The 26,994-nt window shown below is 42.2% G+C and overlaps 3 protein-coding genes across 4 annotated transcripts in view; all 3 read left to right on the top strand.

Moving 5' to 3' along the window:
- Nucleotides 1–15,752, top strand: part of LOC106658146 (MICOS complex subunit Mic60) — a 33,827-nt gene extending 18,075 nt beyond the window's left edge. For both annotated transcript variants that reach the window (XM_014379973.2, XM_014379975.2), the window contains 4 exons: nt 10,501–10,659; nt 11,763–11,866; nt 12,863–13,050; nt 15,131–15,752. In XM_014379973.2, the coding sequence (XP_014235459.1) occupies nt 10,501–10,659; nt 11,763–11,866; nt 12,863–13,050; nt 15,131–15,338 (659 nt within the window). In that variant the 3' untranslated portion in view covers nt 15,339–15,752. The remainder of the gene's footprint in view (nt 1–10,500; nt 10,660–11,762; nt 11,867–12,862; nt 13,051–15,130) is intronic.
- Nucleotides 15,753–17,747: 1,995 nt separating this feature from the next.
- LOC106658121 (zinc finger protein OZF-like) lies at nt 17,748–19,523 on the top strand. The gene is made up of 4 exons (XM_023460927.1): nt 17,748–18,005; nt 18,080–18,194; nt 18,264–19,023; nt 19,126–19,523. The coding sequence occupies exons 1-4, from the start codon at nt 17,980–17,982 to the stop codon at nt 19,521–19,523; spliced, it is 1,299 nt and encodes a 432-aa protein (XP_023316695.1). The 5' UTR covers nt 17,748–17,979.
- Nucleotides 19,524–23,752: 4,229 nt separating this feature from the next.
- Nucleotides 23,753–25,776, top strand: LOC106658120 (PR domain zinc finger protein 5-like). Its single transcript, XM_023460928.1, has 5 exons — nt 23,753–23,893; nt 23,966–24,071; nt 24,142–24,618; nt 25,174–25,314; nt 25,609–25,776. The coding sequence occupies exons 1-5, from the start codon at nt 23,868–23,870 to the stop codon at nt 25,774–25,776; spliced, it is 918 nt and encodes a 305-aa protein (XP_023316696.1). The 5' UTR covers nt 23,753–23,867.
- Nucleotides 25,777–26,994: the final 1,218 nt, after the last annotated feature.

Below are 26,994 nucleotides of genomic sequence, written 5' to 3' on the forward strand. Positions count from 1 at the left end.
AACTCGAACGGCCCCCCTCCGCTGCAACGCTTCATGGCGCATTTTGTCATTGCATAAAGAGCTCGATATTATACGTATAGTAGCACGAGCGATCGGTGTCGCGTCGAGCAACGGTGCGAGCCCAACGAGACGTGCCGCGCGCCGACTGATTAGTCTACGTACCCTCCACGTACCTACCCCCCTGTACCTCGCACAAAAGATGATAATGGCGCTTAGTCTGAAAATTCATGCGATTATAATCAAACGCCCCCCACCCGTACACGTACGCGCGTTTCACGCGCCATACGCCGCAATTAGTCTCAAAGCTACTGTGCTGCCCGCATCCGCACGCGTGGTCGGCGTCACTCGGGCTCCAAAGCATACACACACACACGTACACACACACGTCTAAGCGCGCAGAGAAAAGCTGTGAAAAGCTGTGCTGCCGTCGCTCCGATGTGTAGGGGTCACATGCGACGAAACGACGACGACGACGTTCATCACGTATGCGCGCCGAGGAAGAAGGTGCTTTAATTTGGCGTTTTGCTCGTACGTTATTATACATATAGGTATATATAGAGAGCGAAAGAGAGAGGGACCACGTCGGGAACACGCGCATACGGAGTAATATCCGCGCGCGCTCGCGCTGCACAAAACGCTCGCGGCAGCTGTTTCTGAACAAGGAAGGAAGAGTTGGTACCCTACGACGCGTGTTGTACTACTACTACTACTACACGACGAGTCCTCTTTCTCGCTCTGCAGAGAACAGGAAGTTAATGAAATGCCGATGCACTGCTACTCGTGGTCACGAGCTTTCTCCCGAAAAATAACCCCCCGAATCGTCACAGCATTCAAAAAAGGGAGAAAAGAGCTATCCTTCAGCTCGTTTGTTCGCTTACAGCATCCATTATATCGACTTTTAGCGCTCGGAGTCAAGAGCCTTTATACCTATACCTATACACCCTAAAAGAGCATCGAAACGAAGTTGCGCTGTAATCGTCTCGAGGACGCAGCAGAGAGATCTCGACGATACGTATACTACGCGTAAAGCATCGCACAGGAGGCTCCCCGTACACGCGGCAAAGTGCAAAAACGTGACGTACGCGCGAGATGCTGCTGAGAGCTCGGCGGCGCTGCCACTACTACTACTACTAGAGAGAGCTTAATACGGAGCTTTAAAACGGGGGATCCCTCGCGCAAATACGCCACGCCGCGCGTATATATACATAAGCTCTCTGTGCTGCTTTAGCAGCATAGACTCGCACTCGAGTTTGTAAATTAGCAAGTTCGCCGCCGCCGTTGCCGTTGCTGCCTCGTTGTTTGGAGAGAACAAAGCGGTATATAGTAGAGCTCAGACGCACATACAGAGAGAGAGAGAGAGAGATAGAGCTTGGAGTGTAGCGGCAAAAGCGATAAATCTTTTGCGATAATAGCTCGCACGCCGTCGACGCGCTTGAAGATATACCCCCCCGACTCGTGCACCTTCAAGACCAATGTATTCGAGCACGAGAAGATGACTGCAGCAGCAGTGGTAGTAGTGCACACGTGCCAGAGAGCAATGCGATGGGATGCAATTTGTTGCACCGCAAGCGTACACCTGTGCACAGCAGCAGCAGCAGTGCAACACTCGCAGTGGCTGGTGGCAGCGCGTCATTCGTCTAACGCGCCCGCAGCAGCAGCAGCAGCAGCAGCAGCTGATTATTCATCCCTGCGTACGAGCGGCAACAGATTTTTAAAGCCACCCTCGCGAAAATCAATTGCAGTCGCGCTGCGCAGAGAGAGAGAGAGAGAGGGGGGGGGGGTTATTTGCAGCGTTAACGCGCGGTGCTCTTTTGCCGCGCGCACTCGCGCTAAAAAGGGTACGCAGAGAGCCGGACTTGCTTTATATATTCTATGGCATTCACATATATATGTACGTACGCACTCATATCTGTCGAATATGTACGAATTGGTCCGCTGAGCATGAATCGACGCCGCGGCAAATGGAAAAGCTTCGCGCGCGAAACAACAAGTACTGCCGCTATAGCTCGAGAGAGAGGGAAGTTCGAACTGTGCATTCAAGCGTTTGAATCGCTGCCTCCGCAAATACATATCTCACGGACACGCATGTATGTCTGTGTATGTGTGTATATAATAACTTTTAGTGCCCGATAGCGATTGCCGAAAATTCTCCGACTGGCTCTATATATACCTACAACAACTATATATATACATACGCGAGTTTATACAAGTAATGCATTGTTGTACTTTGCACGGGAGGGAGGAGCGGGCGTGCGTAGCAATAATTGAGAAAGTTTACGCAAATAACATTCGAAGCGTATCGCTGGCAGTGTACGACACGATAATTATTTGGGCGCGACGCGGGCTCGTTCATATATAGCCTCGGGATGGATTTTTATTCGGCGCGCGAGCTTATGCCGGCGATGCAAATCAAAGGACGGTATTATCGCGATCAAAGAGTCCGAGTTTTCTCTCTCTCTCGCATAAAATCCGTTAAATTCCCGTATACCTTGTCCCCCCCCTGCGCGTATTATATGAAAAATGTAAATAGCAATCTGTGCGCGAGCATCTCATTTTCCTCGTTTCGCGATATGCGCGTGTTTACCAGCGCCGAGCGCGCGCCAACAAGCCTGCGAGCAGTAGTAGTAGTAGTAGTTTAGCGTCGCAAGCTCGCGCAAGCTCTCCTTCCCCCCAAAAAATATGTAAAAGTTGCTCAAAGAAATGCATCTCTCGGTGCTTTCAGCTTATCGCTCGAAGCATATGCATCGCGTGTATCTTGGCACTCAGCAGCAGCAGCACCGACGTCTTTACTTCGGTGAAAATGTCTGCGTGCGTTTATATACATACATACCTCGCCCGTAAGATATTTCGAACGGTACATGTTTGCTCGGACTAAAGTGGTTTAAAAAAGAAAAATATTGCCGCTGGATATACGTAAGAGAGAGAGAGAGACAGAGACATATATAGAGTAGACTGCGCAGAAGGGCAGAGAGCATACGCTTAGCTCTTTGTTAGTAGTACGCGACGAGGAGGAGAGAAAGAGAGAAAGAAAAAAAAATGAAACGAACTACTCGCCAGCAAGGATGTTTTGAAAAGACGTCGCAGTAGTACCAAGAAAAGTCGAGAGACAGCCATGAGTACGAATGTCTTTTTTTCTGCAGCGCAGCGCGCGGCCGTATCTCCGATGTTTATCTTCGGTGGAGGATCCCTTAATAAGCTCATCTCTCTCTCTCTCTCCAGCCAATTTGCAGCCATAACCGTAATTAATAAAAGAGCAATTTTCGTTTGACATGGGATTGTTGGCCTCTCGAGACTACAGGCAATCCTCCGTATTCGCGGGGGTTCGGTTCCAAAAAAGTACCGCGAATACGGAAACCGCGAATACGGAAACATTGCTCTTATGGGAAAAGGGGGGTTCGGTTCCTTGCTCAGCCAAAATTTTCATGTATGCATATTAGAAAAAATTTTTTTTCTCTGAAAATCAAATTTATGATGTAAATTTATTTATAATTTAGAAAAATATTGAGTTAAGCTTTGTTGCTTTGCTCTACGCAATAAATCTTTGTACAAATTCTTATAGCACTGCAATGATTTTTCAATATCTTGTTTAAACTGAAGGCTCCGTACGGTCACGTGTCATGATAGGATCATAAGTTAATGCTTTTTCAATGAGACGTTCTGCGTCTGCTAAAATATCCCCGATCACTTTGGAAGTAAGTACGGGTTCTGGATCTTCATCTTCAACCATTTCCTCATCTGCTGAATTTTGCACTATACTCTCGATTTCTTTTCGCCAGATGCCAATGCATCCAGGATTTTGATTTTTTCGGCCAAATTGAACACTTTTTTATTACGTTTCTTCTCAGGCACATTTCGCGATTGTGGAGCCATTTTTTGAAAGAATTAAAAAAAATTTTCCGAAAATAATACGCACGCGAAAATAATTAACCTTCAAAACCGCGAATACGGAAAATAAAATCCGCGAATACTGAAGTTAGGTAACAAATGAGCGAACCGCGAATACGAAAAATCGCGAATAAGGAAACCGCGAATACGGAGGTTTGCCTGTATATGCACAATATTATATACTATAGTACACACGATATAACCCGTTGTACGTATGTGTACGTATATGCACATAATAATCTATCGGAAATCTATATAGGGGCTAGAGGGCGAAGATTAATCGATTTTAATAAACGCATCGCCATTTGCGGTATGTGCAGGCAGGCAGGCAGCAGCAGCAGGCAGCAGCAGCAGCAGAAAGTGTCTGTACGAGCACGAGCGAGAGAGATAGAGAAGCGCAACTATCAAGCTCTATGATCTGCGGCGCATCGATGCGGCTTGGAGTACTATGTCATTTGCATTGCTTGGCCTCCGCACACACACACACACACACTGCTGTTATATTATGCCTCCGCGCGGCAGCAGTAGTGAGTTTAATGGCTATTCGTGTAGAGAGAGAGAGAGAGAGAGAAATTTGCGGATATGCTGTTACTGCTGCTGCTCGTTCTCTGTGCATTATACATACGCTATATAATATACACGTGTTATTTATATGAATGGTCTACAACGAGAGGAGTGTATTTTGCGGTTGAGATTTTAATAAATTCGAAGCCAGCCAAATGTATTGCGTACACAGCAGCAGCAGCGGCGGTACAGCTTTGAAGAAGCATACGCGAAGCAGCAACAGCCCCCAGAGCCATTTATGCAAAGTAACGAAATAAAGTGAACGAGAAAAAAAAGAGAGAAACCCAGCGCAGGGGTTTACTCGATTGTATACGTGGGCCGAACGCGCGTTGTGTATGTATACGTTTACCTAGATGCCGCTCTTGACCGTAGTACACAGAGAGAGAGAGAGAGAGAGAGAGAGAGAGAGAGAGAGAGGCGAGCGCAATATTTTCTCGGCACGGTAAACTCGCAGCAGCAGTACGCGCGCGTGCATACGTTTTCGTCGATTGAAAATAGCGTTCGGTTTTACGCTGCTGCTGCTGTTGCAGCTAGCTAGCTAGCTACTACACAGCAGCAGCAGCGAGCTCGCCTTAAAAAGTTCCAATTTAATTCGAGAACTCGTCGTTGCTTTATTTCTCTCTCTCTCTCTCTCGCTCTCTGAAAAAGCTCGAAAGCTCGCGAGCCTTTTTTTTTCAACTCGCTCGGCCGTGTGCAAAAGAGAGTGTCTCGCGCGCGCGCGCGCGCTTCTTATTTCTCGTGTCTCGCGCGCGCTACATATTCACAGGAGAAATCTCAGGCGCGCGCGCGCGTGGTATATAGAAAGGTACGCAGGCAGCAGCAGCAAAGACAAACTTCTCTCGTATACACACCTGGTGGCCGTCGCCGTCGCCGCACTTATGGATTCATGCTTAAATATTTCGCCGCCGCCGCCGTAGCCGCAACTCTCGAGACTCGATAACGCGCCCCGCGCGTTATACTACTATACATCTATACATGTATAAGCGCGCCTCTCTTGGGTCAGAGGCCAAGGCGTTGAACAACGTCAAAGTTGAATAAGCAATTTTAACGCCGAGCGAACGAAGCGAACGGCTAGTAGCGTGGATTCAAGTTTTATGAGTGTTGAATGGAAAAAAAGTATTGGTGGTGGGTACAGCTGCTGCTGCTGCAGAATCCGGCGGCGAATTCATGTTTATTCGAGTGGTGATTTTGAAGAAGTTAAACTTGGCCTTTTGTAAATGTGTGTATATATGTGTGTTTTGTAGATCGACGGTATAAGCCATTTGATTCGATTTGTCGTACTGGGTATACGAACAAATCGATTCTCCTTCGGCGCGGAGGGTAGTTACAGCGGTGGTAGGCGCAAACAATGAAAAATACGTCGCGATATTACAATGGACCAGAAACACACACACAACGAGGCCATTATCAGTGAAACACGCGCCCGACACAAAACAGCTATTCCTCCTGTTTTTTTCGGTCATCGGTAATAATTCAAACGTCTTCGTCGTCGTCTATTATATCAAGGGTTTGGATTACATTTATAACTTTCATAGAGAGAGAGAGAGAGAGAGAACTCGGCGCGCCGCATATTCTCTCTCGCTGCTACAATACCATTAGTCAATTGTGTACATTATTGACTTAGCTATGTATATAATACGCGGCGCAATTTCTCGAATTCCTCGTCGGGTCAATCGATAGTATTACAATAATAATCAGCCTCTCTCTCTCTCTCTCGCGTCTGCGATAAGATTCAATTATGATCGCTGAAATGTTGGCATTTCGTGAGAGGGGTGGGTGTGGTGGTCCTGCTTACGAATTTGTCCAAGCTTGAGAGTCTCTCGGCTATAGGTAAGAAACTGCACGAAAAAAAAGCTGCATCTTTCGATCCTCGATGTAGAATCAAGCTCGAAACTCGCTAACTCCGTTGAGAGAGAGAGAGAGAGAGATAGCTCGAGAATAATTTGCGAGTATATCTTATAGTGGGAATTAGTATATAGATCTTGAGCGAGTTGCGAGCGTTGACGGATCGGATTAACCCAAATGACAAGGCGAAACGCCCGACGTTGTCGTCGTCGTCGTCGTCTTCGGAGTCGTCGGTATTGACTCAGGAGCAGCGACGGCAGCTGAGCAAGAGACGCTGCGCTGTAACTTCGGGGGAAGAGACTGTGTGTTATTAGACTTAACGGAAGGAATTGCCAATTAAAATGTCGGATACAATAACGTTATCGCACTATTGTGCGGATGCGTGTGTGTTTGCCGTTGTAGTCGGCTTGTCAGTTATATGCATAAAACACAAACTCGTGAAACAAGAAAACAATCCTCAGGAAGTAAAAAGAAACTATGTATTTGATAAACATGATTTAATTTTTTATTATGTTGCTTCATCGAATTGAATTAGTGTTTTAAACAATCACTCGCAATCTAGTGCAGCTATAATAATAATTTACGTCTTTAAAGTACACAAAAAAAAGCGTGACAGCACGAACGAGACTTCTATTTTTTTAAATAGAATTGAAAAAAAAAATTGTTTTTTTTTTCAAATAATTTTTGTTGCAATTTTTTTGTTATACTCTGCCGGCTAGGTGCTACTGTGCACACCTCTTGATCATGGATACGCAATTCACGCGCTCGACCCTACGATGTGCAAATAAAGCCCCGTAATACATAGAGTCAGCAAAAAATTTTACAAGCTACTGCCGTTCCAACTCTCTCTCTCACACTAACACATCGACTTTTTTTGCTAGATCCACTTTTACGCTCCAACTTTTTTCTTTCTCTCTCTCTCTCTCTCACTCGCTCCAGCACTTATACACGTCCTGTGTCCCCGCGAAGGTACCAGATGCGGAAAATCGGTCCGCTAACATGCAGAAATCGAAAAGTTTTTCGAAAGTTTCGATGGCTCGTGTAGCGATATGAAACGTTTCTTATATACGGTAATAGAACGGGCTAGAATAATTTTACACCGTTTTTATATCTCATTTTGAATATGTATAGCCCTCGACGAGCCGATATCGATTTCGCTCTCGTGCCGTCGGCCGTATCCCATTCCGATAGCTCGATGAATACGAGCTGAGAAACGCGCATAAGTGATCTCGATCTCCGGGAAATAAAGAGAGGAAAAAAAGCGCGAAGACAATTAAAATATCTGCACATCGGGCAGGTTTACATATCCTTATGCAGCGTGTAATATATCTGTATATACGTTCGAGCTTTCGAGCGAAAGAGAGGGAGAGAAGGAGAAGGAGAAGAAGAAGAAGAAGAAGAAAATCTTGCACTAGCAGCAAGAGGAGAGCTTTTTAACATCTTCTTTTCGCGTGGCTGGTTAAACTCACTCGTTTGGAAGTCTTTTTCTCTGTAGTGTCGCTCGGAAAACACGGATCGCGCAAAATCTGCTTTGTCGGTTGTCCTGCACCAAAGAGACAGTTGAAGAACGAAAAAGAAGAAGAAGAAGAAGAAGTAGAAAGGAAGAAAGAAAGATATAAATCCGCATTATTATTATATATATAAGTCGTATCTCTGTAAACACACTCATAGGATAAAGGAAGGAGGAAAAAAAAGTGAAGAATAGACCAGTGGTGTTTTTCGAAAAACAAGATGAAAAACATATCGCGCTTGGCCATGTGCGCGTGTCCGTGTACATCCCTTATATAAGGTTACATAAGACGCGAATGAGTAGACACAATGTTTTGAATTCGAATATAGACGTTTTGAAAGGTTCAAAGTATTCGCTCGCAGATAAGATCCGGACGTGCATTTCATTTTATTAGAGAGTCCCTTTCTGCACAAAGTGAAAAGTATAACGAGACGTTCGAGTATTATGGAAATTATTAATAAGAATAAGTTGAAAAAAAGGGTTTGCAAGCTCAAACAAAGCATTGGCTTATTGGAATTGCAGATGACATTGGTACAATACCAAACTTTAATTGTTTAAAGGTTCATCGAATCTCTCAGTCATTTTAACTAAAATAACTATTTGAAAATCCTGAAAATTGCAGTTGCAAAGGAGCTAAAAAGAAATGGAAATTCCAAAAAATGCTCTTCAAAATTAAATTCTTTTCCTAGCTTCTGTGTGTACATTCTCTGATGAAATACCAGTCGCGCAAAAAAACAGTATCTATTTCGATACCCGCACGCACACCTCTTTTTATATCAAATTAACTCGATTCTTTTAATTCTTATATTTATCATCGAGCGCGAATCATCAACCGTCAATATTGACAATCAACGCGTATCATTATCGAATAAATATAAATTCGATGATCGATCACCCTTCCCCGATAATAATAAGTTTATTTGCTCGTCGTTGCGTCGCGGCGTCGTGATCGATTCGACCGAGACTCGGTCGCATTAAGCTCGTTAAAAATTATTACAATAAATTTCGCCTCGATTAATGCGTTTCAAGCCCCGCAATTGTTGCAATGCCGTATACGTACGCATACTTTTGACAATTTTCTGAACTATTTTGCATAACGTTAATTAGAATCCCCGGCGGTGTAGCATTCATCACTTGTTTTAATTAAAATGACGCGCTTTGTATTTGCGTTACAACTCGGTAGGAGAGAGATGGTCTCTCTCCCACTGCTGTACTGCTGCTATACTCTTTTGCTCTGTAGGTGTATGCAGAAGCGCCCGTATATCCGTATGCTCCAGCGCTTCGCGCGACCTCGCTCTCTGCGTCTTCCTTGCACACACACACACACGCACGTAGGTATTACGCACGTAAATACGTATCATCGTATTCTTTGGAACGAAGTTTCGAAATTAATATTATAAGCACACTGATACGCGCGATTTAAATTGTTTATACTCGCTCGCAAGCTCGTTCGGCGCGACTCGGGAATGCGAGCTTGCGAGCGCGCGTATAAGCAAATCGATACGATTCGACGATGGGACGTACATACGGGATATTTTAGACTGAAAAATTTATTGCCCGTATCTCTGACGGAAGGGGGGGAGGGGAAGGGAGAGGCTATATCCGTGTGACCCCTCCGTCTTTTTTTCTCATGGATGTAGAAAAAAAGAGCAGAAAAAAGAAAAAAAAGAGGGAATTGAAATCAATTTTAACTTGATTTGATAAATATGTCAAACCGTTACTGCTTGCGTGTCAATTCATTTGAGATTCAATCATCCTTTCTCTCACTCACTGGGAATGCCCCCGTGCTAAATCGTAAAAAAATGTCACATAGAGACGGAGAGAGCAGTGCAGCAGCACACACGCGTGGACGCGCGTTGCGCCGCGAGCATATGCATCCCCCTCAAAAAAAGAGAAAAAAAACTTTCGCAGACGAGGAGCCCCCTTTCCTTCCTCTCTCTCTCTCCGTACATATACACATACACTAATGTTTATCCTAGTTTCCGGGAAGTTTTTGCCCAAGAGCCTAGCCAGATGGAAGTGAGAGAGAGAGACGTAGAAGTGGTTATGCATTTTTCATTATGTATTTCATAGTAAAGGTTGCGAGTAAACGCGCGCGCGCACTAGTGCCTCTCTCGTGTATATGTACATCGTGCACTACTGCTGCGCGCGCGCGCGCGCGAGGATCGCGCAAAAGTTCAACGGAGTAATAATAAAAAGTTTTTTCACTTATCGAAGCGGTTAAAATTTTCCCAGAGCTTGTGTGTAATGTTATATATGAACAGCTCTCAGCTTTAACCCCCCCCCCCCCCCCCCTTACCCTCGACCGGCGTATACATATTGTGTCTGTGTGTATACACGAGAGATAACAAAGTTTATCGTATAATATTACGACTTTTACATTATACGAGCGTTGCGAGTCGAAGCGCAGGACAAAAAATATCATCGCCACCGCGCGCGTATATCCTGCTCCACCGTCGCCGAGCTTTCGGCGAATATTATCGTCAGCGTTTTTAAAACTTTTCGATGTAAAAGCGTATTTTAGACCGGACGGGGGAGCAGCGTCGTCGTCGTCGTCGATAGCTTTGCGCGCGACACCCCGCTCGATTTTCGAAAAAATAGTAGCTGCAGTAAAGTAGAAAAAAAAAGTATCATAATAAACTTGAAAAAATGATAAACTAACCGGAGATATTATTTATTTTCTGTTTCACGCACAGGTCGAATGGAGGCCGAGAAGGATGCAAACGAGGCTCAGCTTATGTGGGGCGCGTGCCAGTCCCTGGCCAGAGCCGTGAAGGCGGCGCCGCCCGGCACCAAACCTCAGGAGTCCCTGAGACCACTCGACGCGGAGATTCGATCCATTGTCAAGGCAGCTCGTAAGTATAATGCAATTTGATTATTCAATTTGTCTCTGATTGTTGCTTCTCGTTAAGACCCCTACCTACCCCACTCGAAGCCTTACGCCGCCGAGTGGTTTTCTTCTTGGATATAAAAACGAAAGTTTAATCTGGAAAAAATTATCATTTCGAAAAAAGCACTCTGACCTTTTGTCGTCGACGACGAGGACAATGTGTATTATTACGAGGCGCGCGGGAGACAGTAAAAAATTATTGTTCGCGAAGAGAGATGCGCCTCGCAGCACCTCACGGACAACGTTTCCGTTTACTCTCTCTTTCTCGCGCTCTCTGCCAGTTTCCTCGAGCCATTCGCGTGTAATTCATAAAAACACTTTCGCTCGGCTCGCTAGCGCGCGCACACCCTTATCAATTATTTTTCCGCCTCTGCTTTCGCGCGTAATTTTCGCTGCTGTTGCTGTTGCTGCTGTTGCTGCTATCGTCGCTGCTCTACCACCCCCCCCCCCCCCCGTATAAGAACGGTAAAAGACAACCAAGTATTTTCTGCCTAGTAATGTCTCTCGCTGCTGCTGCTGTTGGGAAACGAATAATAACGACGAAAGGCACCGAGAGTTGAGCGTTTTATAATATACTTTTAGTGCGCCGCGCGCGAGCATATTTACCGTCGCAGCGTGCCCAGCAGCTTTTCTTCTTCTCTACTTTTTTTTGTTGTATTTTTATGCGCGCGCGTGCTTATGATATTTGCGGCAGAGAAAAGAGAGAAAGAGAGAGAGACAATGGAATTACACATAGATGAAGCGATAAGAGAGAGGCGAGCGCAATTTAATTCGTGTGAAAAAATACGATACAAGTCGCGAGAAAAAGTGTCGTATCGCGCGTAAAGATTCTCTGATTTAAACGATATATAATGCTCCTTTGCGCCGAGTTTTGTGTACGACGAAGCACAGCTGCTGCCTCGCCATGTTTTTCGGTAACTTTAACGGTGAATTAAGAAATTTAAAAGCAGAGACAGAGCAGCGGCAGCTCGTCTCACTTTCTCGTCGACTCTCTCTCTCTCTCTCTCTCTCTCACTATGCTATACCCATGAGATTTTTCCACTCAAAATTTTGCCCGAAATTTTCCAGCTGAAAAAGACGCCTTCGTGCAAGCTACGATCAAGGGAATCCCCGAGGAGGCCGTAAAGCGCGGAGTCTATCCCGAAGACGCGCTCAGGGAGAGGTTCATAAAGGTACGTACATATACATATAATACGGAAATTTTTAATGCGATTCCGTTGAACGTCGAAAAACAAAAAAGAATTAAAAATTACGCTTCAATCATCAACTTTCGTAATACGCATTGCGCCGCTCATTATGTTGTGATTATGCCACGCACTTCTCTCGCGTGTATATAAATACAAAAGTTTTCTAAAACTCGCGACGACGACGCGCCGCTACGCACTTTGTGCGCCGCTGCGGGAGCTTTTGCTCATCAAGCATTACACGCGCTATAACTTATCAAGTCTTCTCTTCTCTCTCTCTCGGCGCTTCATGAAATATTCAGATTTCAATCGTTTGTAATTTCGGGCCGAAAACGAGCGCGGGGCTGTGCTGCCGCTCTCCGGGTGCCTGTGTGCGCGCCGCCGCCGTAGGAAAATTATTATTGATTCTGCAGCGGGCGGCTCCTGTACTGGATTAAAAGCCGCTATATATGGGATTATGAGGCTGCGTTGCTGCTGCCGCTGCTGCTGCTCCACGGCCGGCTAAATACATATGTACTAATTTGCCAGGGCCTGATTTATGCAAAAGCTCATTTGAATATAATACTATATACGCGGATGCAGATGAGATTTCTACTTTCGCCGGGGATATAACAAACACGCGCGCGCGAGGAGGGCTATATTATCACAATGAAATTTTAAATCACTCGAGCAGCAGGGAGCGTAACGTCAATTTCACTTTCGTTATAATTGAAAGCTCGAAATTATAATCGATCCTGCTGCTGTTGCTGTATGCGTAATGCCGCTGTTATACGTTTCGCGGCGGCGGCGTCGGCTGCTACAAAGCTCCGCGGGATTTGCGCTATTTACAATAGTTATTACGGGCATTACTCGCGCTAGAAAATATAATATATCGCTTAGTTCGTAACGGTGGAAAATGAATTTCAAATTCCGAATTATACGCTCTCGGCTGCGTATTACGTATAATGATGTTTATTTTATTTTTTTCATTTTTCCGATCCACAGGTGGAGCAAATGGCCCGTAAGCTGGCCCTGGTGCCGGAGGAGGGCGCCTCGCTGCCCATCTACCTGCTCAGCTATCTGCAGAGCTTCCTGCTGGTCAAGGCGGTCAGTCCCATTCCCAAGCACGAGCTGGACGATCAGCCGATCGACGCCGAGTCCCTCAACACCTACGAGGTGCTGCAGCGAGCCAGGTAAAGTGGCGATGCAATTTTTTGCAGCTCTTAACGGGGGGAGGGGGGAGTCACGTACGGAATTTTTCCGTGATAGGGATTACATACGTCTCTCTTTTGCGGCGGAGAAGGAGGAGGAATAAAAAGGAAGCTTTTCTACTTCTGACGCGCGATAAAGTACATAGTAGTAGTAGTAGTAGTAGTAGTAGTTGAGAAACGCCGAGGAGATGCTCCGCATATAGAGAGGTTTGCCACTGCTGCCGATCAATGAAAATCGTACTTTTATTATACAGTTACACGGTCGCGTTTCAGCAACCGTAACCGATGTTTTTTCCCCCACCTTTTTTTTGATATTTGTACATCTTTATATCTCACGACCATTCGTTCGCTACGCAACAACAACAATAACAGCGGCAAAAAAAAAAAAAGATCTCAAATCATGCAAGCGAAAGAGGGAGAAAAAAACCACCTCAAGATGGATGCAGCGCCACTACTACTACTACTGGAAATGGCACTTCGTTAAGCCTTCGGATGCGCGCGCGTAAAATGTATGATACATGCACGCGTGCACCCCGACTTTACATATATCATAGGTAAACGCCTGGTGAATACTTGGTTGCCGAGCTGCGGAGCTCTAGGAGAGAGAAAAAAAATGAGGACAACGTATCCGCGTGCAGGAATCGTCGTCGTCGTCGTAAAATTCATTCTGTATGTATGTGCGTGTGTGTGTGTGTGTGTGCGAAACCCGTCGAATGCGAGCAAGAAGAGGGCGTGAGAGGGAAGGAAACTTTAGTTCTCTGCGGAGCGGAGCTTACATATATACAGCAGGAACGATGACGACATCGACGACAATGACGACGACGACGACTTTCTATAATGTTTTCTCATCTCTCTCTCGCAAGTTTTGTTCTATTTTTGCCTCTTCAAGAGAGCCACATATATATAAGGCTTCGTTCGCTGCATCTATTCCATGCGGCTGGATACTTTTTTTCAGCCTTACGAATGCTACCTTACTACTACTACTACTACTCGTTGCTCGTTGCTCGTTGCCAGGATTATTGTTTCGGTATATAGTTTAATACTTTTTAAAGCTCACGGGTCGTATTAGAGAGGTAGAAAAAAAGCTCTTGGCCTTTTTGCGTTTATGTACGTGTGTGTGTGCTTGCGGGGGAGGACGACTCGGTTAGATTTCCAAGAAGTCGTACAGTCGCGGGGGCCACTACGCGTCTTTTCCTTAATGTAGATTATTCGCCTGTTAAACATTTCGAACAAGTTTTTATCGACGTCATTACGCGCGTAAAAAAGTTCTCCCGCTCGGCGCCATCCACGAGCTTTTTTTCCCAGTTTGTGTGTATCAATTTATTCGGTCGGCGAACGAGAGGACTTCTCTCTTTCTTTCTTTTTCGGCCCGATTGATTTATTAGCCGCAAATGTTCCTTCTCGCATAAAAATGATATATAAAAGCGGTCGAGTTGGCAATTTCGGCCCTTGATTATTACCCGCAAATATGTATTTTTAAAGACCCGACGATTCTCCATCGATGTTAGAGATTCCATCCATCGCTATCTCGGATTCGATATCGTCGTAACGGCGAAAATATAGTCTCCTTATTTACGCGCGTGCGCGTCGCGAGCGACGCTTTACTTAACTGTTTTCGCTTTTTCGAGCCCATCGTGCGGCGGCGGTGCTGCTGGTGGTGGTGCTCTCTCTCTCTTCGTGATTTATAGGCTCGCGACGGCGATATTGTCCTCCTCCTCCCATCCTCGCGGCACGCAAGAAGTATGGTATAAGGTGCAAGGAAGCCAAGGCGGTAATGTATATAGCTCTCGAGATTTTCTTCGCCAGTGATTTCTCATTTTCCGATTTTACCCGCAAACTTATCGAAGCGTGGCATTTTTCCTTCGGCGGCAATATAATATCCTTAATTGAGATCGTCAAAGTTGGATCGTTATCTCTAGCGGCGGAGAAGGTGCGAGAGTAAATATATTCGAGTCGTTTCGGCTCTCGAATTTGAATGTACGATTTTGCGCCGCGAGAGATATTTAACGAGCGATAATCGATAATCAATAATGTAAAATATGTGGTGTTCCCTCTTTTGCAGGTACTGGCTTGACCGCGGCGACTTCAAAATGACGTTACGCTACATGAATCTTCTCAAAGGAGCGCCTCGCAGCGTCGCCCGAGATTGGATGAACGAGGCGCGAATATTGCTCGAGACGCAGCAGGCCATCGAGTCGCTCGTCGCCTACGCCGGTGCCAACAGTCTCGTGTTCATGGGCGGCGGCGAGAACAGCGACAAGAAGAAATAAATGCCCGAGAAAATAAAGAGAGAAGCATGAAAAAAAAAAGTGCAAAAAACACGCAAACACACCAATGGAACATTTGTACATTCAAAGAGAAAAAAAAAAAAGACAAAAAATTTGTTACACAATGATCGGATATTTATTTTTTTTTTAATCGAAACAACTGCTGCTGATTATTATGATAAAAATGTCACTCTTTCGCGAATAAATATGCGATCGTTTTGTCGTGCATCGATGAGCAACATTCTCGAATCTATTTATTATTAAAAAAAAATTTACCGACGACGGTTGAAAATTGTTTTGTAGGTGCGCGTAGAGCGCGCTTCGAATTGTCATCTAGTTTACTTAGAATTAAGTAAATGTTGTATCGAATGTAATTAACAGAATTTTTAGTAGATATATTTACATTGTCCAACAAGATTGTCGGTGATTATTTTACATCTCTAAAGACCTGCCATCTATTTTCTCTATATAATCTCATTTTTTTGCCTTTTAGGAAAGCGAAACAAGATTATTCGCGACGCAATGGTAATCATCATCCCTATATCTGTATATACGAGTGCTCTCACTTTTTTTTTCTAATGCAATCCATCACATTTATTTGTCACGAAAAAGGCATTCAGCATTACCCTCACATTTTGGAATTTATTAGTTGCAATAATCGTTATCTATAATTCATTTCTTTTTTGTTCCTCGCGCACTGATTTTTTTGTCAATGTAAATCAATTCATAAACCGAGTGTATTTCGTTACTCGCGCTACGCATGGAAAAAAATTCAGAGTAAATCTCGGTTAATTTTTTTAGATCCGCAACGCGCCACAACGACGAACAGCAGCAGCTCGCACTCGTGTGCATTTTTACGAGAAATTCATTACACGATCGCGCACGAATTTTTGTTGATTGATTAACGAAAACGAACGCGGCAATTAATTGCCGCGTTCGTTTCGAGCGTATTTTTCGTCATCGGGGAAAAAACGAAGGTGTGGGTATATAGCAGCGTTGCGTTGCATTGCATAAATTGCGCCCCATGAGCAGCACCACTGCTGCTGCGTGGCCAAAGTATTCGGGACTAAAAGTGCTGCAGCACACGGCCGGAGAAAAAAAAAGGTAGAAAGTAAAGACAATGAGAGAGGCAACGGTGGCAAAAGTAACTGCAGGAGTTGTTTGATTTACGAGCCTGGTAAGCGCCCTTCTACGTGTATACATATACTGTATACATACACGGGTACGCGCGTGCAGTACGTTCGAAGCAATTTCGGCAACCAACGGAAACCTAAAGCGTGTGTACAGCAGCAGCAGCAGCTCACCGAAGTCGAGGCGTGCAACAAAACGACAATGGTCATTTCGACTAGCTTTCGCTGCACTAAACAGTATATATCTGGTATGTAGCTCTCTGGTGGAATAGAAAGAAGAGAGAGAGAAAAAAAAAGAAGTGGCGCAAACCGAAGCATTTTGAGACAGCACACGGGCACGAGCCGCCAGGCAGAGGCCCATCGACTTTTACAAGGCTGCTGCTGCTGCGAAGTAACTTGTGCCGGGAATCATGTACTAGCTGTTGTAGCAGAGAAACAGCTCTCAACCCAAGTACACGAGTTTAGGAAAAAGTTTCCCTCGCCTTTCTCTCTCTCTCTCTCGCTGCTGCTATTTTATTCTTTTTTGCGGGGTGCGCGTGTGTGCGCTGGTTAATTTTTTCATTATCGTGTAAAAATCGATGAGATTCAATTACATCGCTTGTCAAAATTCAGAATGAGTATTTTATGATTTTTCCCCAGCAGTCGCGTCAAAGATATCAATTTGGCTGGCGAAAAAAGTTCATTCGACAAAGTGTAACGACAACGAGGATTGGGAGGAGGGAGGAGAGGAGGCTTCTGCGCTCGTCGCATCGCGAGCTGCAGCACACGATTCCCCGCTTTCTTCTTGCGAGTCGAGGCTTTTACGTTATCGTCAATATTTTGCAGTGCACTTTGTCCATCTCGTTCGTATATATATACGTAAACGATATACATGAGCGATTCTATGAAAAGCCTTGAAAATTCGAGGATAAGCTCGGGATTTAAATTTTTCGTCCTTGAGTTCAAAAATAATTATGGATAAAGTACCTGTTCTAATTATTGTTTTTCACGTATAATTTTTGACATTTCAATGAACAGTTATCAACGTTTATTGTACGCGGCAAGAGACAACAATTGCAATCATGAGTCTAGTCTTATATTTTAAGAATTTTATATAGAATTACTCAAGTAAGTAAACTTATTAAAATTACTCATGTATTCTCGAATTAAAACATGACACGAGCATTTTTCGCAAAATCTATACTAGCTGAAGGTATACTCATTTCAAGTGCACCACAACTGTGTATGGACCTGCTGACAGTAGAGGGGGAAAGTTTTGTTACAGAGTTATCAGAGTCACGAGATCACCTCGCTAATTTAATCAACGCGACTATGTTCATTCGGTCGTGAGAAACTGAGCTCCACAGACCACAACGCATAAGTTTTATAAAAAGCGAAATACATCTACATAATAGAGTACACGTCTTTACTTGCCAATTGAGGTGCAGAGTTAGCTACTCCAGGTACATAACCTTAAATATTTTCGCAGTGTATATCGTGAAAAATTACAGTGAAAACATACGAGCGAGCGAGTGATGGAAAGCAACGCTGGCGTAGTTAGGTAAAAATTTTTTTGTCTTATTCTGTTACCATAATTTTTTAAGCGATTCTTTATGAAATTCGATAATTCTTCAGAGTAAAGGAAGAACCGAACGATACTTTGATAGACCCAGGAGACGATTATGTTATCGATTCGGTGGACTCTTGCCAAATCGAAAACTCTGAAACATCGCCCTTTCATGAATCATCGGTAAGTTTATGATTACAATTATATTCTGTCCACCGACTAGTAGAAACTAGCCCCTAATTTTTATTTTAGACAAAACGTACGAGTGGGGCTGCTGTGTCTAAAGAGAGGTTAGGGGAAAAAATATTTATCGATTTTGAGTGTAAGGATGTCAAAGTCAAGCTGCCGTCTCTATCGACAACCATCTGCAAATCTGAGTATCCAAATATTCAATCTGTAATAAAAAAAGAAAACCAGAATCACACTATTTGCAAGTCTGAGAATGAAAGTTGTTATAATGAAAATCCGACCAAGAACATAAATGGAAAAAATCTGACAATTTTGATAAAAAAAGAATTTAATTATGATAATAATTGTCAATTCAACTCCGATTTGAGACTTGCCAAGTATGAAAACCTAAAAAGTTGTGAACCAGCTGCTGCAGATGAATCATTGAATAAGTCAAAATATATCTGCCAAAAACCTTTTAAATGTAATAGTTGGCACAAATTATTTAAAGAAAAAAGTCACCTTAAAACTCACATAATTAAAGTACATGATCCTAGCAAATGGTTTGAGCGTGACATTTGTCAAAAATCATTTGGACGCAAGGATACCCTTCAACCTCACATAAATGTAGTACATGGTCGAAACAAACCCTTCGAATGTGAGATTTGTCACAAATCATTTGGTTACAAGGGTAATCTCAAGAAACACATAAATAGAATGCATTATCGGAGCAAACGTTTCGTATGTGACATTTGTTGCAAATCCTTTGGAGAAAAGTCTTACCTCAAAATACACATAAATGTAATACATGATAAGATTAAACCCTTTGAATGTGAGATTTGTCACAAATCATTTGGACAAAAACCACACCTCAAAAAACACATAAATGTAATACATGATAAGATAAAACCCTTCGAATGTGAGATTTGTCACAAATCCTTTGGAGAAAAGGGTATTCTGAATCGTCACATAAATGCAGTACATAATCAGATCAAACCCTCTGAATGTGAGATTTGTCACAAATCTTTTGGAGAAAAGGGTTCCCTTAAAAAACACATAAATGGTGTACATGATAAGATTAAACCCTTCGAATGTGAGATTTGTCACAAATCTTTTGGAGAAAAGGGTTCCCTTAAAAAACACATAAATGTAATGCATGATAAGATTAAACCCTTCAAATGTGAGATTTGTCACAAATCATTTGGTTACAAGGGTGATCTCAAGAAACACATAAATGGTGTACATGATCGTATTAAACGCTTTGAATGTAATATTTGTCACAAATCATTTGGATACCAAAAGCATTTCAAACGACACGTAATGAAGTTCCATAATCGAAGCTAACCCCTTGAATGTGAAATTTGTCACAAATTATTTGAATGTCATCTGTTACAACTCATATAGTTATAAAAATAATGCGAAGGTTCACATAAATTCAGTTTTTGATCGTAGAAAATATTTTGTTGAATGAGATTTGTCGCGAGAGATGTCACAATAACTCCAAATTTTCATGCGTATCATAATGTTTGACAGTTTGTGATATTTTTCTATAGTTTTTTGAAAAAATATCAAAGTTATATAGTTATCAGTTTTGTCATGAGTATGAATAACTTTACCCTATTTTTTATACACAAACTAATACATATATCAAATAACATGTCTCGAATGAACTTTGTTTTATTTATTTTAATCTTTTCAAATCCAGTCCAATTCCCAAATTCCCCAAATTCCCCAAGTGTTCCAAAATATTCTACCTAAATGCAAACATATTATGTGTAATCGATTATAAAATCGTTTCATTGCATAACATTTTTTCGTTAAGTTGATGCTTGTCAAGTTAAAAGCAATTGAATTGTGTATTAATAGTCCCCTTTTTGCCAAATCATACACCAAATTAAATGCCATTTTCTCGAACTCATCTAGTGGATGTCACAAAGTCGATAAGAGAATCCGAGAAAAATGTTGAAATAGATAAATAGCTTTAGACAAAATACCTATGAAAATTTTGATTGTTCGCGCCCGCGTGTTTCTGGGATCTCAATTAACAATTATCAACATCCTCGTTACACGCGTCAATTTCGATTTTATCCTCGAATTTAAAGGATTTTTTTTACAATAGAATTGCTCATATACAGAGTTGCGCACTTTCAAAGAGCATTAATCAAGCCGTGCACAACGCTTATACGTACGAATATATAAAAAAAAGCTTCCCAGTATCTATCTTTATTTCGTGCCTGCATACAGTATATACAGAGGCAAGCGCACGTAAGGTATAAAAGTGATCGACGTGCAGCAGGAGCCGCGCTCGTTCAGCTGCGACGAGCTTCGTTGTAAAGCTTCGCTCTCTCTCTCTTGCATCTATCGCGCAAAACTGCTTTTCTCGATTCTATATACCCCTCTCGCGGGCTTCACTTTCTTTTTTTTCTGCTTCCGAACGTCTTGCCCTCTCTCTCTCTCTCCTGCGCTTATATAAGCTTCATTTTTCACCTTAATGACGTATTATTATAGCTTCATACACTGTGCTCTCCAACTCTCGCGCGTTACACTCCGCTTCGAGGATCGAGCCGCGGAGCACTTCAAAGAATAATAGCTCTCCGCAGCGGGTGTACGAGATAAACACGCTTAGTGCGCGCCTTTTTTTGGATTACGTAAGGCGCTGTGTGATCGTGTGCGCCGCTGCTATAACTGCCATAAGCGCACACGTTATTATCGATCGGCACGGCTCGGCGCATATACTCTCGACAACAAACTTGACGGAAAATTAATTTAAACTCCCGCGCGCGCGTGTATACGATATGTGCGCGCATTTTTTTGCATACGATATACACGAACTTTTTCATTATCTCGAGGCAATGCGACGCGCGCGAGCGACTCCAGCCGCTGCGCTGCCTTTTTTTTCTCTGTCTCTCTCTCTCTCTCTCCGGCGAATCCAGACGTTTTGGTAAATGGGCTAAATTTAATTCCGCTCGTATAGCGGAGCAGTGCATGTTTATATAACAATAATGGCAATGATAATCTTTCTCGAGAGCAATTCTCCCAGTTTTGTTTGTTTTTTGTGTATATTATATACAATAACGGCCGCGAGTCACAGAATCAAGCAATTCCAAAGTGAATATTATTATACTCCCACGCGCCTGCGGGAAAAAGGCAATAAAAACGAACGCGCTGTACAAGGAAGAAAGAGAGACCTTATAATGCGAGTATACATTTTGTCAAGACTTTTACGACGTTATGCGAGCAGTCACCTTGTTTTCGTTCTTTCACGCGCGTGTGTGTGTGTGCGATAATGGTCCGACAATTTGAATGATCCGGCTCAATTGATTACGATGACGGCGGTATAGAGGAACTATCCGGAGAAAATATGAGCTTTTGCGGATGATTAAGTCATGCATATTTTTTCCTTTCTATTGTTCTCTCTTGAGAAAGAGTGATATGTTGAACTTTTCCAATTACGCTTCAGTATAAATTTTTTTTTTTCAATATAATGTTTATATTTTTAATGTGTATAACCATGATTTTGATCTCCACGAGGCACCGTAGTAATGAATGCGCAATTTGAAATCTTTTACTTCATATGATTGTGTGCTTATCGATAAAAAAAACTCAAAACTGTTTGTTTTTCAAATTTATTTACTCGCATAATTTGCATCATATTGAAAATATGCAATATTGAGTAAAATTAGACATAAAAAAATACGGCAAATATGCGAATTGCTCACCACACAATTTGTAATCTTTGCGGAGGTTTAACAGTTCTTTTGGATCTTTTTACATTGCATTCTATTTTATCAGGTATGTTCTTTTTTACAATATTTTTTTGCTCGTTGTCCTGACGACTTGGATTCTTAATCGCCAAGCAAATACTGACTAGATCTTCGATCATTAAATGCACGAAGATTTGTGTGCAGCACTCGATTGGCAATCGGTAGCCTATCAGCTCGCAGAAAGAGTTCAGCGCCCAAGCTCGGCAAAAACCCCACGATAGTCTCTCGCACAGATGCTCGCAACAAGTATCCCTGAGCTTCGTTGGTAGCTTGTTTGCCGAGTGCGAGCTCGCGAACACGAAGTAGTGCCCGTTAGTGACCATTTTGTCGGCCAGCTCTGCGGGTCGCGACCAGATTAAATCGTACACCGACAGATTTGGACGTATTATCGAGTCGCTCGCGACGATGGCTAACTCCCTGTCGATGAATGGAAATGCCCTCGATTTCTTCGATGTCTTGAGCATTCCGCGTTTCAAGAAAAATTTTATGATTTCTTGGGCGTCGCTTAGGTCTAGTTTGTACCCTCTGTCCTCGAGACGTTCGACGACCACCAAAATACCAGATGCTAGTAGCATGTTAGGATTATCATGTTGAACGGGGACGCAGTTTTCAGCGATGTAATTCTCAGTGGGAAACACGAAGCTAGACAGATCGGCTCCACGACTTATAAGTACATCGATCGTATTTAGTAATAAATTCGCCACGGCCAATTGAAGCGGCGTCCTACCCAACTTGTCCCGGGCGTTGACCTCGACCAGCTGATCTTTTTCGTCGTTGATCTGGAAGAATAGATCCACCAAGTGGTCATCGACCTTGAATTTACTGCAAATCACGTGCAAAGGTGTCCGTCCAATCGCGTCGGCCAAATTCTGATCAGCACCTCTTCTCAGCAGCAATTCGACCAACGTCTTTCTGCCGCGGTCCAGAGCCAAAAATGCAACGGCGACTCGCCCGTTTTTGGCCACAGGCAGTTTGGATCCTGCTCTAGCTCGAGAAACTTCTTGGCGATTTCTTCGCAGTCGTGCATGCAGGCCACGTGAAAATGCGTCAAACCAGATTCGTCCCTGTAATTCACGTCGAACCTGTCGTAAATTTTAAACAGTGCCTTGATCAGGCTCGAGTCGAGTGAATTAGCCGCGCGATGGACTGGTGTGGTGCGATTCAAAAGTGGATTGCTGTCTTCGTCAACGTCGGGCTGGTCCTTGTAGCCGGTCTGGACCAAGAACATAACGAATCGTAATCCTTGAATTGAACGATAGGAAAGTAAGTAATCTGGTACGGTATCCGAGAGAAGTTGTTCAATTTCTTCGCGCCGAAAAATGTCTCGTAGGTCTGGAAGTTGGCCATCCCAAGTTCTGACCAATAATGGATACATTTGGTGGAAAAATGCATATCTCTCTCCTTCCGACTCCCAATTTACCGCTGCACTCATTTTTTTTAATTCGATCAAACATCTTTGATCGTCTTGGGCCATGGTTGAGTACGCGCGCAATTGAACGTTTTATAAAATTTTCACTTGTCGCATGAAAATCACTTGCTGAGCACTCGATTCGATTTTGCTCTACTGTTTAACGACGTCGTAACGTATACTGACTATATTTGTGTAAGTTCAAAGCTAAATTTCTCTCATGCGTAAGTAAATTGTGCGCCTGAGTGAATGGCAATTTTATCGCAAATCATGCTCAGTTTTAACGGAATAGTCCCCCTATAGCGTACAGCCAATCGAAAGCAGTGGGGGAACGTATCGCCAAGGAGCTGTGGCAATAGTCAGTAGTACGTGCCTACAATCACTATAGCGAAGAGCTAAATTCCTGCAGTGAACAAGTGTTTACGAATTGGCGAAATCGAGGTTACGGTGAGGTTATTTTCTCAGCGTATACATTGTGGTGCAAGTTCACAGAAATTGCATATAATCCAGCGAGTGATGGAGAACGCAGAGAACGCAATCAGGTAAAACATTTATTTTTACATGTCGTGATATTTTTTGAAGCAATAACTTTATCATTTTCGACTATTATTCAGGGTGAAGCAGGAGCCGAAGGACGATTTGGACGACGATTACGTTTTAGACTCGGTGGACTCTGGTGAGGTTAAAAATGTTGAAACATTCACGTTTGATAACACATCGGTAGGTTGATTAAATTTAATGTACTTCTAGTTGTCTACTATAAAAAATTATTATTAAATTTTAATTTTAGGCAAATCAAATGAATGAGATTGTGGCATTTCCGAAAAAATTAAATGAGAAAATATCCGTAGTTTTTGAGTGCAAAGATGTTAAACTTGAACTGAAACCATTATCGACGAACACCTGCAAAACCGAGTATCAAAGTTATCCACCTATTGCAAAAGTAGAGAATCCAATTCAGATCAGTTACCTGAATGAATATAAGAAGGCTACAATATTTGGAAACGGTACTGAAGCAATATTATCTTATGAGTGCAAAATTTGTCGAAAAACGTATAAAAGAGAAGTTGCTCTTAGAAGTCATATCAATTTGATACACAAGACCAATAGATCACATGAATATGCGATTGATCAAAAATCATTTAGACGAAAAGAACGTCTTAAAATTCACACAAATGCAGTACACGATCGGAGCAAACCTTTCGAGTGTGATGTTTGTCACAATTCATTTGGACGAAAAGGTCACCTCAATGTTCACATAAATACAGTACATGATCGTATCAAACCCTTCGAATGTGATATTTGCCATAAGTCATTCAGTCGTGAATATTACCTAAAAAATCACATAAATACAGTACATTATCGGAGCAAACCCTTTGAGTGTGATATTTGTCACAAATCATTTGGAGAAAAAGGTCACCTCAATGTTCACATAAATACAGTACATTATCGGAGCAAACCCTTTGAGTGTGATATTTGTCACAAATCATTTGGAGAAAAAGGTCGCCTCAATGTTCACATAAATACAGTACATTATCGGAGCAAACCCTTTGAGTGTGATATTTGTCACAAATCATTTGGAGAAAAAGGTCACCTCAATGTTCACATAAAATCAGTACATGATCGTATCAAACCTTTTGAATGTGAGATTTGTTATAAATCATTTGGACAAAAACATGATCTCAAAATTCACATAAATACAGTACATTATAGGAGTAAACCCTTCGAATGTGAGATTTGTCACAAATCCTTTGGAGCAAAGGGTACTCTGAATCATCACATAAATGCAGTACATAATCAGATCAAACCCTTTGAATGTGAGATTTGTCACAATTCATTTGGTTACAAGGGTGATCTCAAGAAACACATAAATGGTGTACATGATCGTATTAAGCCCTTCGAATGTGAGATTTGTCACAAATCCTTTGGAGAAAAGGGTATTCTGAATCATCACATAAATGCAGTACATAATCGTATCAAACCCTTTGAATGTGAGATTTGTCACAAATCATTTGGAAAAAAGAGTCACCTCAAAAAACACGTAAATGGTGTACATGATCGTATTAAGCCCTTCGAATGTGAGATTTGTCACAAATCCTTTGGAGAAAAGGGTATTCTGAATCATCACATAAATGCAGTACATAATCGTATCAAACCCTTTGAATGTGAGATTTGTCACAAATCATTTGGAAAAAAGAGTCACCTCAAAAAACACGTAAATGTAATGCATGATAAGATGAAACCCTTCGAATGTGAGATTTGTCACAAATCCTTTGGAGAAAAAGGTACTCTGAATCATCACATAAATGCAGTACATAATCAGATCAAACCCTTCGAGTGTAGCATTTGTCACAATTCATTTGGTTACAAGGGTGATCTCAAGAAACACATAAATGGTGTACATGATCGTATTAAACCCTTTTAATGTGATATTTGTCACAAATCATTTGGACATAAACCAAACCTCAATAGACACGTAAGTGCAGTACATGATCGGAGCAAACCCTTGGAATGTAAGATTTGTCACAAATTATTTGAAAGGAAAAGTGATCTTAACCTCCACGTGAATGCAGTACACAATCAAAGCAAATTATATTAATGCAATATTTGTCACAAATTATTTGGACAAAAAATTAATCTGAAAGCTATGATGAAGATAGATAATCGAAGCAAACTCTAGAACCGGGAGATTTGTCTGGAAACATTTGGACGCAGTGAATACTTCATCACTCATATGAGTAAACTATGTAATTTTTGAAAATCTTAAATTTCAATATTTATTCATTTTACAAAGAAAAATAAAATATTTCAACCTGTTACTTTTTCTGTTATGATTATCGTTGTATATCAACTCAAATTACAGTCCGTCCTTAAAAGTATAATCGAATCGACCTTTCAAGGTTCCTAAAATTAGACCTTTTTCAAAACTCCAACTACTTATCGGTATCCTAGTAGAAAACCCTTACTTTGAACTATTTATAAATTTCCAAGTTTACCCCTTCAACTGATTTCTATATACAAGCTGCGAGTATTGACAATTCAGCTCGTCGAATGCAAAGTATAATATGAAATGATGGAAAGATACTATTTTGCAATTATCGTTTGACTTCGATCTATTAAGTGTTCTTAGACTAATTCTAAGATTTTTTTATTTTTTCCTTCAAGTCGTTCTCCTTTTCGAGCTGGAAAATCGTAAAGATTAAAAAGGTGTTTTTTTATGCTAAAAATGTTCAGATAACGTTTTTCAACGTCTTTCATCGTCGCATTTATAATTCTGGCGAATTGTTATCTCTAAAATGAACAAAATTGTTTAATTGAAATGTTAATTATCCAAATTTATGAAATAATTTATTATAAGATTACGACGCGCGGGTTCAGCCATTATTTATTCATAATCCTGCTTAAAATAAGCTTATCTAATGAGCTGATTAGTCGAAAGCTTTGTTGAAAATGTTCTCCGCCAAAAACTAAATGCCACCAACTGGAAATTCAACATTGCTCTTTGAAATTCTAAGTACCTGCATGAAGCATCGATCGAATTGTATCATCAACGCGACTGTAATATTTTTTCTGCCTCTAAATTCCCAATCCGCTAATTTCCGCGTGGAACAAACGATTGTGTATAAGCCTCGTTGTTTTTTCT

The sequence above is a fragment of the Trichogramma pretiosum genome, unplaced genomic scaffold, assembly GCF_000599845.2.
Source record: "Trichogramma pretiosum strain Unisexual culture from Peru unplaced genomic scaffold, Tpre_2.0 scaffold56, whole genome shotgun sequence".
Lineage (NCBI taxonomy): Eukaryota > Metazoa > Arthropoda > Insecta > Hymenoptera > Trichogrammatidae > Trichogramma > Trichogramma pretiosum.

Coding starts and splice junctions, on each gene's coding strand:
- LOC106658120 (XM_023460928.1), top strand. CDS start 23,868: ATGGAGAACGCAGAGAACGCAATCAG. Junction 24,072..24,141: donor TCACGTTTGATAACACATCG/GTAGGTTGATTA, acceptor TTTTAATTTTAG/GCAAATCAAATGAATGAGAT. Junction 24,619..25,173: donor TCAATGTTCACATAAATACA/GTACATGATCGT, acceptor TTTGAATGTGAG/ATTTGTCACAATTCATTTGG.
- LOC106658121 (XM_023460927.1), top strand. CDS start 17,980: ATGGAAAGCAACGCTGGCGTAGTTAG. Junction 18,006..18,079: donor AGCAACGCTGGCGTAGTTAG/GTAAAAATTTTT, acceptor ATAATTCTTCAG/AGTAAAGGAAGAACCGAACG. Junction 18,195..18,263: donor CGCCCTTTCATGAATCATCG/GTAAGTTTATGA, acceptor TTTTTATTTTAG/ACAAAACGTACGAGTGGGGC.